Here is a 14621-nt window from a genome sequence, read left to right on the forward strand (position 1 = left end):
AGATTACATATGACACGGTAGTGGGTGTCATTTCCAGGTACTGCCTTGGCAGGGGGTATAAAAGGCAGCCAGGCCACAACTGCATGCTCCATGCAGACTGCCAAGACCACTTAGCTTCAGACATCCACACACCTGGCCCTTCGCATTTACACCTGCTGATTTACTGCTTTGGGAATAAACTCAAGTCAAAGCATCTTGATTAAGTTGCTCCCTTCGTACTCACACATAGATGAACACATCACTTATGTGTCCTGAGGGCTCTTGGGAACCCTCAGAGGCAACCTAAACAGTCCCATCTGTGTTGGTTCCACGAACATCACTACCACCATTGTGTTAAAGGCAGTTGCACTCTTACTTGTGGGGTTCACAGGTGCCCCTCGCCCTATCCATCCCTACCCCTGGACTCCAAATCCCAAGCCAGAATAGCCTATACCCTTTTATACATTTATCATTTGCTAACTGAGCACTTACATGTCCTGACCTATATCAGGTTCAGATTGGAAGTCAGCCCCTGAGCCTCTAGGAAGCCCAGAGTCTAATGGAAATGAAAGGAAAGTAACACCCAGGGTGATAAAGAATATGTCAAGGTACGTCAGGGAGCTGTGGGAGCAGAAGGAAGGGGCACCTACAGCCCAGTGTTTCAGGAAAGACTTCCTGGAGGAAGCAACAACTTATCTGGTTTTGTAAGAGTGGCTCAGGCAGTTGAATGGGGTGTGTGGTTGGTGGAACAGGGCATTCTAAGCCAAGCCACTATGATGGGAGGGAGGGACAGACTGCATGTCACTCATACAGTTGATGCCAATTGTGCCAGAGGAAGAGACGGAAGATAGAGCAGGGATGGGCATCCACCTAAGGACCCGTTTTACAGGAATCCAGAATTATATAACCAGAAGGGGAGGTGGGCAAGGGCAGGCTTCAACCCAATGGGCTTGGCTTCAAAGCCCGTGGGCACCCTCAGGACCACCTGCAACACAAGCTCATGAGGAGCCTGGTAAAAATTCGAAGGCCGGGCTACACCCAGCCCAACTGAATCCATAGGGTCTGGACCCCAGGAAATGGCATCATTTTCACTCTTACTTGTGGGAAACAAACAGTTGTGGTGAACAATCATCAGAAAACTGCCACACACAGCTCCCGCCTCTGCAGCTCTGCCCTTGCTGATAGGGGACCGGTTCTCAGGGCCCCTAGGAAAGGCGGAGGATGATTCCTTTTCATGGTCATGGATGTACTTACACAGACGCTCCCAGCCAAACCCAGGGAGTTCTGGGAACGACTGTCAGAGGAGGCCAGTAGGGGAGAAGTAAGCAGACTGGCTGCGGTGGGCGGAGATAGGGGAGTTTAGCAAACAAGCCCTACTCCCCAGTTCTTCCCAGCCTTAAAGAGACAGGAGGCAAAGAACCAAGGAAACAGTCATTTTTTATTTCACAACCAGTAAATCCCATCTACCACACCACCGTGGTAGCACAGCCGGGGTCGAGGCCAGTGCTGCCCGAGAGAACTTTCTGCGCTGATGGAAATGTTTGCCCAGTACAGTAGCCACTTAACCACTTCCGGTTACTGAGCACCTGAAATGTGGCTAGCACAGTGGGGGGAGTGAAGTTTTAATTTAAATTAACTTAAATTCAAATGCCACACTGGCTCGTTGCTACTGTACTACACAGTGCAGCTCTAAGCTCTGGCCTAGCCCAGGGGCACTTTGGGGAGAGCAAGTACCAGAAACAGTCCTTGGGGTCACAGCACCCCTCCCCAGAGAGAAAGAGCAGCCGGGCCATGAGGGTCAGGGCTCAGGGCCTCAGAGCGGGGGCACACCGCGGGCACGCCGGATAAGGTTAGCCAGCCTCTTGGCCAGGCCGCCCGTTCTGGGCTCCTCGATGTGGAAGGTCCGGGTGAGGAGGTTGTAGAAGGAGCCGTAGCACACGGCCACCACCGTGCACGTGAGGCAGATGACGTTGTAGGGCATGCTGAAGTCCGGCGTTGGCAGGCTCACCAGCAGCGGCTCCGTGTAGAGCCGCATGAAGTAGCTAGAACTGTCGGAGACTGGGAACCTGGGGGTCAGGGAGGAGTGGTGAGGCAGGACCCCTGCTCCTCCCTATCGTACCCCATTCCCCTCGGGCTGCACTGGGCCAATGCTCGGCGGTCGGGATTTCCAAAGTTCTCTTAGCCTCCCCGCCTTTCCAACAGAAGACATCTGAGATGAAGGTCCATACGTAAAGCTGACGGAGAGCTGCCTGTGCTGCGGGGAAAGGGCCCTGCCCTCACTTGGCTGCCTCTTCCACAGCCGTCGTTCTCAGCTAAAGGCCGCCTCCTCGGAGAAGCCTTCCTGGACACCCACCAGGTCACTCCCAGCACCACCTGGGCCCCCACTGCTCTCTAGAGCAGAACCTCCCCTCTGGCGGCTCTCAGGGTCCCTAGAGAAGGCGGAGGATGGTTCATTTTCATGGCCATGGATGTGCTTAGCAGCAGCCGGGCAGGGGCAAGCCTTCTGTTTGCTGTTGGGCAGCAGGCACTCGCTGGAGTTCCTGGCATTCCATAAGTGCTCAACCAAATCCTTGCTAAGAGCATCCATGAGTAAATATAGGCTTTAGATACTGCTCTTCTCGCCTATCTATTCTTCTGGGAACTTTAGAATCATTTTATAAAGTCCGTATTAACATGACAGACCACTGGGACCCTTATTAGGACTGAGTGAAATCTCCACGTGGCTGGGGGAGGCAACACTGAGCCCAGCCCGCCCTGCAGGAACCGGACCATCTGAGCCGATGCCCCCTGAGGTCACACTTACAGGCTGCTGAAGAGGGGACTCTCTTCCCAGTCCACGGGTTTGGCTGCCACCACGCTGGGCACGAGGGCACTGAGGACAGACGGGCTGCAGAGAAGCAGGCGGGTATTCCGTGAGGCAGGGTTGGTGGCAGGTAAGGTGGGTCAGGAGGGCGGGGGCAGCACGTGGGGGTCGGCGCCCACCTGACGTAGAAGCCGTGGTTGGGGTCCGGGGTGTACTCCGTCCACTTGAGCAGCGCCCGCTCAAACTGGATGGAGACCTTGGTGACCGAGCTGGCCGGCAGCTGAATGAGCATCTCCAGGACGTGGGGCTGCAGCCGGTCCTGGGCGGGCTGGTAGTGGATGTAACCTGGAGACAGGCACGGCTCAAGCATCCCCCACACCTCCTCCCTGGGGTCAGACTACCTGCACCTCCTGCCCCACCTATCGAGGCCTTGAGGCCCGGATCTGGGCACCCAGAGGTGGGCTCTGGATCACAGAAGCCGGGCAGGCTCAGGGAAGGGAGCAGGGTCTCAAAAGAGGAAAAAGGTGTTTCCAGGCCAGCCATCCAGGCAAGCAATGGATCAGTCTTCACATCACGAAAACTGGGCAGCAGACATCAAGTGCCAGAAGTGATGCAACAAGAAGTTCACAGAACCACCTGGGCGTTTTCCCGCCAAAAACAGGGGACCTGAATCTAATGAAGTCTCTAACACTAACCGTCAATACCCAAGAAAGACAGGGGATGGAGGAACATGTAAACACTGACACAGAACAAATCCAGAATGTAGCACATTCCGTACAACAAATGACCCAGCTTGCCAACAAAACAAAACAAAAAAAGGAAACTGTTACAGATTAAAAGAGACTTAGGCCCTGGCGGGTAGCTCGGTTGGTCAGAGCCCTGTCCCGATATGCCAAGGTTGCAGGTTTGATCCCCGGTCACAGCACATACAAGAATCAACCAATGAATGCATAAATAAGTGGAACAACAAACTGGTATTTCTCTCTTTCTCCCCACTTCCTCTCTCTTTCTCAAATCAATAGATTTTTTTAAAAAGAGAGAGAGAGATTTTTTAAAAGATATTGGGGAAACAGGAATAATGATGATAGGCCATATTTTTTTTAAGTCCTTTATCTGTTGAGACATATACTAAAATACTTAAAGGCGAAGTGACATGATGTCTAGGACTTGTTTAAGATACTCCAGCAGAAAAACAGCCACACTAAAAAAAAGTGTGTGGTGGGGGAGAGGGGGGATGATAAAAATGAAAGGAAGCCGGAGACTGCTGAAGCTGCTGGCGGGTGCAGGGGAGCTGACTGCACTACTCCAGCTGTGTTTGAAGTTTTCCAGAGCAAAAGGTAAAAATAATCCTACAAAATACATAGATAGGATGTTCAAAGCAGGTATTTTGAAGGTGGTACAAGTAGTGGTGCTGACAGTGAGTAAAACTATTAACCACAGGCTTGAAAACATGGGAAACGACAGAGGGGTTTCAAGAAGACGTGAAGCCTGGCCATCAGGGGGGTGCAATGACTTTCCCTGCGAAGCCCTTTCTGAAGCATCAGTCTCTCCCCACTCCAGAGAATAACAAGTGCTTTATTTAGTGCCATCCTGGCACCTAACAAAAGCAATCAGGAAATATTGACTCCCCTTCAGAAAAATAATAGGAAATAAAAATAAAGTTTAAAACCGACACTTCTTCCCTCCCGAGGAAGCAAAAACCATCATCTCCAGGCCTGTAATCTTTATTCCCAATACTCTGCTGTTCTTGCTAGCCCTTCCACTAGCAGAGCCTGTGAACCATCACAAAAGATTGTGCCTGGAGCCCCAGGAAGGAGAAAGTGAGAAAGACAGGAAACTACTGCCCTCCTCAGGGCTCACTAAGAATCACCAGTCTATATGTGGATCATTTTTGCTTTATAAATTACTCCAGACCTGGCATTAGTGGGGCTACCCTTTCCATTTGTCAAACTATCCCTAACGTTTTCTGCCTGTGTAGTTTTTCTGGGGTACGGACTTCAGGAATTACCCTGAGAAATGAGGGTTTGGGAGACCCGGAGGAGAGTGAGCGGGGTGGGTAGGGGCGGGGAGACTAGCTCTCACTTGGCTTGTTCTCCTTGCCCTTGGAGGTGATGGTAAGGGTGTGCACATACAGCCGCAGGTACCAGGGCACGATGTCCAGGAGCAGCACGGGGAAGGCCCGGTACGGGTGGGTGTTGTACAGCAGCGTGCTCAGCTCCCCGCTCTGCAGCCCATAGCCACTCACGTACCGCTGGGCGTGCAGGAAGGGCACTGGCGGGGCCTCTGCGTAGACCAAAGTCAGCAGTTAATAGCTCCTCGAGGACAGGGTCACTCCCCACTGCCACTCCCCAGGTCACATTCAGAGTCTCAATGCCAGGAGGACATGGTGAAGAACTTTGCCATCAGAACTGGGAAACCTGCGTTCTGGAATCATCCCCATCTCCCCCAGCCCACAGTGACACAGAACTACTGTTATTTCCTAAACAGTCGTATGTGCTGAGCTCTGTGCCCCTGCCAACCATACCAGGTGCTCTCATGGTATTCTGCACTTTTCCTGGGTAACACTGAACTCAATCGCAATTAATTAATTGTTTGATGTCTGCCTCAACTAGCAGACATTGTTTCTCAAATGCAGATGCCATCTTCTGTCTTCAAAAAATGTTTGTTGATGAAATGAATGCATGGACAAACTCCCTATTTTACTAGTACATTAGGTATCTCATCCAATCTGCGAGGTGTTTCTGTCCTCATTTTCCAGAGGAGGCAGTAAGGTTAGGAACCTGCCCACGGTCAGAGAGCTTTGAAGAAATGGATGTAGAACCAGATGCTGACTCTAGAGATCTGAGTCTAAACACTAGCCTGTTATCGCATGATGATGAGCTGACATCTCAGTGTGTGGTGGCCCGCCCGCACCCACCATTCTCCGGGGGTCTCTTCCACTTGAGCTGGAGGTTGAGGTTGCGGGAGCTGTTGATCACGGCCGTGTCGAGCAAGTCGTAGACAGCGTAGGTCTTCCGGGTGCCCAGGATGACATCCTGGTACGTGGTGAGGGGAGGCGGGTTCACCTCCAATGTCTCATTGTCCTGGGGACACAGGGCAGGGCTGAGAAGTGAGCAGAGGGGCAGACTGGCCTTGGGGATGGGCAACGGCTATGGCTGGAGACCTTGGTACCTGGCTATAGCTGGTGATGTCCACATAGACTCGGCTCTCTGAGGCCAGGGGGCAGGGCTCTGTGAGGGTTCGGGAGAACATCCGGAAGAGGGACCAGTCTGGGGAGAAGACAGCAGGGTTGAGCAGGGGCTGGGACTAGGACTGATGTACACAGATAGGGTGGGGCTGGCAATGGGTGAGCAGAGATAGGTTGCCATGGTAGCTTACCTTTCTTCCCCTGCCCCGTGACGAAGGCATCAAATACAACAGAAAGAGTCTGCCTCAGCTCCCAGGAGATGCTGGTACACCGAGCATTCTATCCAAGGGCCAGACAGCAGCAATGAGGACATATCACTCCAACCCCAGAGCCTCTGGGGCTCCTACCCGGACTTGGTCCCTTGTCTACAATGTATCTTCCTACCCATTGATTTGCTACCACTCACTACTGAGCAGTTGACCTTGTGCCATACCCTGTGCCAGCAGCTTTATGCATCAGTTGGAACCATTGCCAACAACCGTGGGAAGAACTACTACCATTCCTTTCACTTGACAGATGGGGAAACCAGGCTCAGAAAAACAAAATGATTCACTCAAGGTCATGCCAGCCGGCGAGTGGCTGAGCTAGCAGGTACACTGCGTAGCTATTCTGAACCACTAAGCTCCATGACAAAGATTTACTGAACGCCTGCCAGGCAACCACTTGGTTTCCTTGGTGCGCGGCCAATGTCCCAAGAAGTCATCACTGTGTCTACCATTTACTACTGGCTCAGCCTGGGCTATGTGCTTTGCCTGCACTTTCTCTCAGAGCCTCTGGATGGCACCCACCCCCATTCCCCATGACTTACTCTGCAAATAGGGCGGATGTGCACTGCCTGGGAGTGGTAGCTCGAGTGGAATAGGCGATCAGCCTTCAGCAGCATAGAGAGGCCTGCCTGGAGGAGGCGGGAAGAGATGAAAGGTCAGTGCCCTGGGCACCTGGGCATGAGGCAGAGGTTATCTGTAAACACACCTGGCTGTCTGGCAGTGAAAGGGCAGTTGCTAACTCCAGCCACTCTCTGGGGCTCCCACCCATGTTCAGACCACTCTGGCCTCACCTTGGAACTACAGGGCAAGAGCTTCTTCCAGGGGGTGAGGTTCTCGGTGCAGACAACCTCCCTCGGCAGCACGGCATAGCGTAGGAAATAGTGATCAGTGTCTGAGGAAGACAGAGGCCTGTCTGGGGCCCCACGCCTTCAGACCCACGCTCCTGCTCCCCATACACCTCTGGCGCCACCACCCTAACAGCCCAGCTGGGAGTGGGACCCTCCTCCCCCGGGAGAAGGCAATGCCCAGACAGCACAGTCTTGGGAAGCCTTCTTCTGGGGCCTGCACACCCAGGGGATGTATGATCTGGCCCCACGGAGGAAAGAGGAAGCTGAGGGAAAGGAAGCAAAGGTTTGGGCAAGAGGTAACAAGGAGAAGGAAAGGGCCACAGGGCTTCTCACCATTGGCCAGCCCCAGGGGTTTGAAGGAGGCAGTGGGGGTGACCGTGTTGGTGGAGTCGATGAAGTTGAGAGAGGCGCAGAAGATCCCTGAGAGGACGTTACTGAGCTCCTTCCAAGATGTATCTACACTGGATGGAGACACAAACCCCCCACTGTCCCAGAGCAGCCTCTGCTCCTGTCCCAAAGCCTGTGTTGGCTGCTACACCATTAGACCGGCTAGTTGATGGAGCTGGAACGGCATCACTGCCCCTGCCCAGCCCCTTCATCCTCGCTCCCTGAGCCACTCAGCTCTTTGCTCAGGTGATTCCTCTTCCTGCCTGGGAATGCCGCCCCCCTTACTCCTCTCTGCCCACTTTCAAGGAGGCTCCCTCCTCAACCACAGCCTCCAACTGTGCTGCTGGGGTTCTGACCATCTGAGCCTCTCCCTAGACTCTCCTGGGAAATGGCTAAGTGGTGGCAGCATCTTGTCCTAAGCATCGTTTCTCCTCAACCAGGAGGCTGTAAGCAATGAGGACACGGAGCAAGTCTGAGTCGCCTATGGGTTTCACTACACCATGTGAAGTGCCCACGCCTCACAGGCTGACAACACTCATTGATCCATACTTCTCTGGACCCTGGGCAGGAAGGTAAGTAAGTCTGGGTTCCACCTTCAGGGTGGGAGGTCTTACATCTATAAAGACTCACAGAACAAGGGGAAACAAATATTCTGGGATTTAAAAAGATAAAACACACAAAAAACACAGCATTATCAAATTAGGTATTTTCTTCGTAGGGAAATACCAAACCAGATTTGCTCTCTATATTAATCATAGAAAGCACAAAACTAGAAATCTAAACATCAGCTCCATATTACAGGCAGTTAGGGGCTGAGGGAAGACAGTGGTGGCAGAGCAGGTGGGGGAAAGGTAGGGACTAGTGTTCAGGTAGAAGCCTTGGCAAGTTTGTGGGGGCCACTGCTTGCTCCTCATCTGATATCACCTTAGTGCTGTCCTCGGTTTTTTCGATAATCCTCTGTTCAGGGCTTTTCAATCGCTCCAAGCTTTGAGCCTCATATAAAGATTGCACACTTGAAGCCTGAAAGCTCTACCCAAACCAGAATCGTGTTTCATTTGGTGTGCACAACACTGACCCACATAGCATGTCTTACATTTTTAATTTCTTACTGATATTTAAATTTGCCAATTTTCACAATAAAATCTAGATTTCATGTATCTCTTAAAAAAACAACAACATGAGTGTATCTTACAACAGTAGGCCTCTATTCCCATACCAACAATCCAGAGGGGACGAGTGTCAGCCATCCTCTCAAGCTCTGTAGCCTGCCACAGTCCCCACCACTCCCTATTATCGCCCTAAAATTTATCTTATCATACTTGTGCAATTGATTTCTCCTAGTGGAATTAAGAGGAAATTGTGGTACAATAGCAATACCCAACCCCAACCCCTCCCAAACAAAAGCAATTCCTCTGATATGGAGATCTGGCATCTTCTAAGCCCATTCTAGCCCAACAGTGTTTTGTTTGGCCTTACATCCAAGTAAGTTTCAATTATTTGTTATCTGCCTCTGCAGAGCTACTTATGTGTTGTGTTACCCCCGGTCTGGAAGTAGGTAGGGGAAAGAAGTATATTCAGCAAAGTAAAGCATGCCACTCAGTGGTAACATTATTTCTTACTTCCAAGGCAGCTTTATCCCCATGGAATTACTGCCTGCTGGAACTGCTGTCCCCAATGGCAGAGGCAAGATAACACTTTCCCCTGCCACAGCCCCGCCATGGCCTGCAACAGGCCTCAAGGTGCGCACTCACTCAGTGACGGTGTCTTGGAACCAGACCCAGAGCTCGGCACCTGATGGGGCCTGCAGGAAGGGTGGCCCCCAGTACCGAGTCCTCCAAAAGCCTTGAGTGAGTGACAGGTGCAGCTCCCGGAGAGAATACTTGGCGATCAACTGCCCCAGGGCTTTGGGGAAGAGCCTATAATGAGAAACTAGAGAAGGGGGAAGCAGGTGAGAGATGATCCTGGTGGGAGGGTTCCCGGCCACCCCAAAGAAGCAGTAGACACCAGGCTCTGGGATCAGAGAGATCTGAATTCCAGACCAGACTGTTACCAGCGATGCGATCTTAAGCAAGTGCCTTTACCGCTCTACACCTCTAATTTCTTCCTAGTTATCTTTCCCAGAACGTAGCACCCGGTGTAAATGGCAACCAGCAACATCATCATCAGTGTTGTGGACAGAGGGCTCAAACTGAAGTTCAGAGTGGCAGCCTGGAGCCGCGGAGCGAGCACTGGGCTGGGAGTCGCTGCCCCGCTCCGGACCTTGGCTTCATCAGCGGTACAATGGGGTTCTTCAATAACTATCGCATCCTCCCCCCACGGACCCACTGTGTCCGGCTCCTCGCCCACGGGCCAGAACCCCACCAGGACTAGGCCCCTCCCACAAGGCTTGCCCCCACCCACTCCCAGCAGGTGTCACAGCTATCTTTCTCCGTCCAGTGTCGTCCTCTCACCTTCTTCGCGCTGCAGCTCCGAATCCCAGCGCGTGCGGAACTGGAATGTGGCGGCTACGTCTCCAGAAGGCAGCGGGGTGATGACGAGCTCCTCCCGCAGGCTGTCGCGCGGGGGCTCTGCATGGCCCCAGCCGCCCCGCCCCAGGAGCAGCAGCACCAGCACCAGGAGCCGCACTGCCGCCGCCATGCCTGCGGCTGCTTCCGCCCCCAACAGCGCCCGCCCCCACGAAAGACCAGTCTCCAATCGGAAGAGCGTATGAGAAGTGACTTCCGGCACCATCCCGGAAACGGGAGTGCGGTTACCAGAGCAACAGGCAGGCTAGGCCCTTGAGGGCTGGCGCGTTTAAGTGGGCTGGACGCTGGGAGGGTCAGGAGGGTGGTGGGGCTGTGGCGTGGCTGGGCGCTGGATTGAGGATCCCCGACTTTGACGTAGCCCCACCCACGAGAAAGTGCATAATAATGCCGAATGCCTCGGTGGTAGTTGAGAAAACTGACTGAAAAAGATGAATTACTTTCGCGAGGTAACAGGGCTTTGCTCCTGCTTCCCTCAGCTTCTAGTGTCTCCATTTGCTCTGTCCTAGAACTAGCCAGCTCCTCCGGTGGCAGAGCTTTCCTGCAAACCCCCAAATAACTGGCCCTTTTCTTATGAAAAATTTCAAACATACGGCAAAATTGAAAGAATGAACACCTGTTCTAGATTCCACCATTAGCATTTTACTATACTTGGTTCATCACATATCGGTCTATAAATCCCTCAGCTCAAAGTATGTTTTAATGCATTAATTGCAGACATAAGTAAATATTTCAGCATGCTTATTAACTAGAGTTCAATATTTGTTTACATTTTTCTTTTAGTGTAAAAGTTACATACAATGAAATGCACAACTATGAAGGGAAAAGTCACTGAGTCCAACAAATACTATTCACCTGTGTACCCAAACTCTAAGATACAGAACATTCCTAAAGCCTGAGAAAGCCGGCCAACACCCCTTGCCAATCATTCCTCCCCCTCCCCATCTCGAGACAACCTCTGTTCTGACTTTTCTTCATAGAATAAGTTAATCTGTTGCAGAGCTTCATATAAATGAAATAATTAGTATGTATATTTGTTGTGTAAGGCTTCTTTCAGGGCAAGAATATTTTTGAGGCCTAGCTGGTTTGGCTCAGTAGATAGAGCATTGGCTTGCGGACTGAAGGGTCCCCAGTTCGATTCAGGTCAAGGGCACATGCTTGGGTTTCAGGCTCCATCCCCAGTAGAGTGTGTGCAGGAGGCAGTCGATCAATGATTCTCTCTCATCATTGATGTTTCTCTCTCTCTCCTCTCCTTTCCTCTCTGAAATAAATAAATAAATAAATAAATAAATAAATAAATAAATAAAATATAGTGTCCTTGAACTCATGTTTTTATATTGCTGTATAGTATTGCATTATATGAATACCCAGTGCACGAATTCATGTACCAGTGGGGTCCCTTGGCCTGGCGTCCCTTGGCCTGGCCTGTAGGATCGGGCCGAAACCAGTTCTCAGACATCCCCTGAGGGGTCCCGGATTGTGAGAGGGTGCAGGCCAGGCAGAGGGACCCCACCAGTGCACAATCAGGGCTGGGGAGGGACACGGGAGGTTGGCCAGCTGGGGAGGGACCATGGGAGGGCTCCAGGGCATGTCCGGCCCATCTCACTCAGTCCTGATCAGCTGGACCCCAGCAGCAAGCTAACTTACCGGTTGGGGTGTCTGCCCCCTGGTGGTCAGTGCACATCATAGCGAGTGGTTGAGGGCCTTAGCATATCATTAGCATATTACACTTTGGTTGAACAGACGACCAGACACTTAGCATATTAGGCTTTTATTATATAGGATACCATACTTTATCCATTCTCTTGTTGATGGACACCTGAGCTCTTTCAAGTTTGTAGTTATTATGAACTAGACCACTGTGCAATTTACTTTGTAGACACGTTTATCATTTACCTTGGGTAAATTTTTAGTAGTAAAGTGTAGGTTAGGTGTATGTTTAATTTATTTTTTCTTGCCAGTTTGTTCTTGGGCAACAGATCTATTCAAACTTTCTGCCAAATCACACAGTTATAAACACCAAGTCATATTATTTTAGAACTAGAAAAGACATTAAAGATGACGAATACTCAGATTATCCAGCTAAGGAAATTAAGTTAAGAGTGAGTAAGTGAGCCCTGGTTGAGTAGCTTAGGTGGTTAGAGTGTTGACTCAATATGCCAAGTTTGGGGGTTTAATCCCCTGTCAGGTCACATACAAGAAGCAACCAATGAATGCATAAATAAGTGGACCAACAAATTGATGTTTCTCTCTCCCTCCCAAACCCCCTTCTGTTTCTCTCTCTCCCATGCTTCCCTCCCTCCCTTCCTCTACTAAAATCAGTCAATCAATAAAAATTAAAGAGAGGGTAGTGAAATGGCATGACCACAGTCAACATACAGCTGGCTGTGGGTCCTGGCAGAGTAAAGTCAGGTCCCCAACTCCTCTCTCTTGCTGTCCCTGCCTCTTTACAGAGAATCTCTCCCAAGTGAAAGACTAATGTGCATTCAGCTGAAATGAATCTTGTAGCAAAAATTTCAGAATCCTTTGCAAACTTTTTATTAAAATTCAAATAAATCAGGATCCCTGGGTTTATTTTCTTCTGCTTGGGGTGTATCTCCAATAGCACACAGGAGTTAAGCCAACAGGCTCTGACTGCCGTAACCAAGGGAAATGGGAGGATCCGGGAATCATTTTGTTTTCAAGATGTTTCCAGGAGGAGCATGTTGGGCGGACATTCTCTGGCCCAGGAAGCTCGGTACCAACTTCCTTTGCTTGTCCTGAGTACCAGAAAAAGCTCGACTGCTTGTTGCATCAAAAGATAAGGTTTTGAATCTGATTCTAAATCACAAATATTATACAGTGTTTATTGAAAATATGGCAATTTGTACTAGAAAATTGTAGGAAAAATATCTTTGCTCTTGTTGGAACTTCAAATATAGCAACTAGTATTTTCTTTTTTTTTAATTTCACAGTTTATTTTTTTTTATTCAATTTATTAGGGTGATGCTGGTTAACAAAATTATACAGGTTTCAGGTGCACAATTCCACAAATCATCTGTACACTGTATTGTGTGTTCATCATCCCAAGTCTTTTTGTTTAATTTTATAAGGAACTGCCAGACCTTCCTCCGAAACCTATCATTTTATACTTGAACCAACAATGTATGAGTTTCTGGTCAACATTCGTTCTTAATTTTTTTTCTTTCCATTTTAGCCATGTGGGAATGTATGTAGTGGTATTTCATTATGGTTTTAATTTGCATTTCCCTGGTACCTAATGATGTTGAGCATCTTCTCACGTGTTTATTGACCATTCATGTATTTTCTTTAGTGATAGGTCTATTAAAATGTTTTTGCACCCTCCCCTCTTGTTTACTGGCTGGTTTGCCTTTTTATTGTTGACTTGTATGGGTTCCAGTGTTAATTCCTGCTTTAGGTTTTCCAGCTGCCCTATGGGGAACACATTCACGAAGAATTTTGAATATGGTCTCTTAGTAAAATTCACAACCATTACTTCAGTGAAGAGCCAAATTTGGTGTCGGGCAGGTCTGCCAAGATATACCCCAACCAACCAGAGAGGACATGTCAAAAAGGTGTCATTATCTCATTATGATGTCACTCTACTTCCATCCAGTATTCCTGTCCTAGACATGGACTAGAAGGCCATGAGTTTAGATGTCAGACAAATCTGGGTTCAAATCTCCCACCAGCCTTTTAATCCATATGAGCATGAGCAACCTGAGTGTCTCTTTTCCTCTTCTATAAAATGGATAAATCTACTTTCAGGGTTGTTGTAAGGATTAAAAGTATGTACATGGAGGATCTGGAATGTAGTAATTGCTTAATAACATTTAATCCAACATTCTTTGAGGTAGGTTCTATTACTAGTATATCCAGTTCAGAGGTGAGAAAACAGAAAATTGTTTTAAGGTCACAGAGAGGGATGGAGCCAGGACTAGAGGGTATACTATCAATCTCAAAATTAAATTTTTTAAAAAAGTGGCTGCCATCACTATGATTAGGATTTTGTTTTTCTATGCTTTCTTTCCTTTTGAAATTGCCTGTCCCCATCATTCAAGACCCAGCTATCCCCAGAGAAGACTTGCCTTCGCCCTCTCTAGTGTGCTACAGTCCTCTGTGCACTTCTGCTATAGCCCACATTACATTCCCATTATCCTTGGCCATGTCTGCTCCTGGAAGAACTCTTGGTTGCCTGGGTATTTCTGTTGCCTAAGCAAGGAGGCTAATATATAGTAGGTGCTTGGTAATGTTGAATGAACACACAAGACAACATCATAGCACGGTTCCATGTTGCCTCACACTGCCATGCTGTTCATAGTATCAAGTTCCGTGCACTCCTGGGGACTGCTACAGTGAGCCTTCTAGGGAATCTTCCCCTGCATTGTGGTCTCTCCTATTTGCTCCACACACAGGACTCTATAGAATGAGTTTGTCTTCTTTCCTCCTTTCCAAGCTATGATTAGTTTATACAGAAGCCACACTGTGGCTGGGCTGTTTGCTTCGGAATTGGCTCCAAATCATCCTCCCATCTCCAAGGGCACTGTGTGGCCTGAAGCCAGCTGGAGATGCTGGCTTGGAAGGCCAGCCAAGCCCCTGTGGTTTGGCAGAAGAAGAGGTCATTGTCCA

At 49.6% G+C, this 14621-nt stretch overlaps 1 protein-coding gene across 1 annotated transcript; it reads right to left on the reverse strand.

Annotated features, from left to right (window-relative positions):
- Window positions 1–1396: 1396 nt before the first annotated feature.
- PIGT (phosphatidylinositol glycan anchor biosynthesis class T) lies at window positions 1397–10188 on the reverse strand. The gene is made up of 12 exons (XM_006091398.2): window positions 9921–10188; window positions 9222–9399; window positions 7417–7544; window positions 7027–7127; window positions 6778–6864; window positions 6161–6248; window positions 5954–6051; window positions 5700–5865; window positions 4865–5065; window positions 2962–3127; window positions 2783–2866; window positions 1397–2045 (listed from the first exon to the last, which is right to left on the reverse strand). Exons 1-12 carry the CDS (start codon window positions 10105–10107, stop codon window positions 1793–1795), a joined length of 1737 nt encoding a protein of 578 aa, XP_006091460.2. The 5' UTR covers window positions 10108–10188; the 3' UTR covers window positions 1397–1792.
- Window positions 10189–14621: the final 4433 nt, after the last annotated feature.

Source organism: Myotis lucifugus, unplaced genomic scaffold, assembly GCF_000147115.1.
Source record: "Myotis lucifugus unplaced genomic scaffold, Myoluc2.0 scaffold_90, whole genome shotgun sequence".
Taxonomy (NCBI): domain Eukaryota; kingdom Metazoa; phylum Chordata; class Mammalia; order Chiroptera; family Vespertilionidae; genus Myotis; species Myotis lucifugus.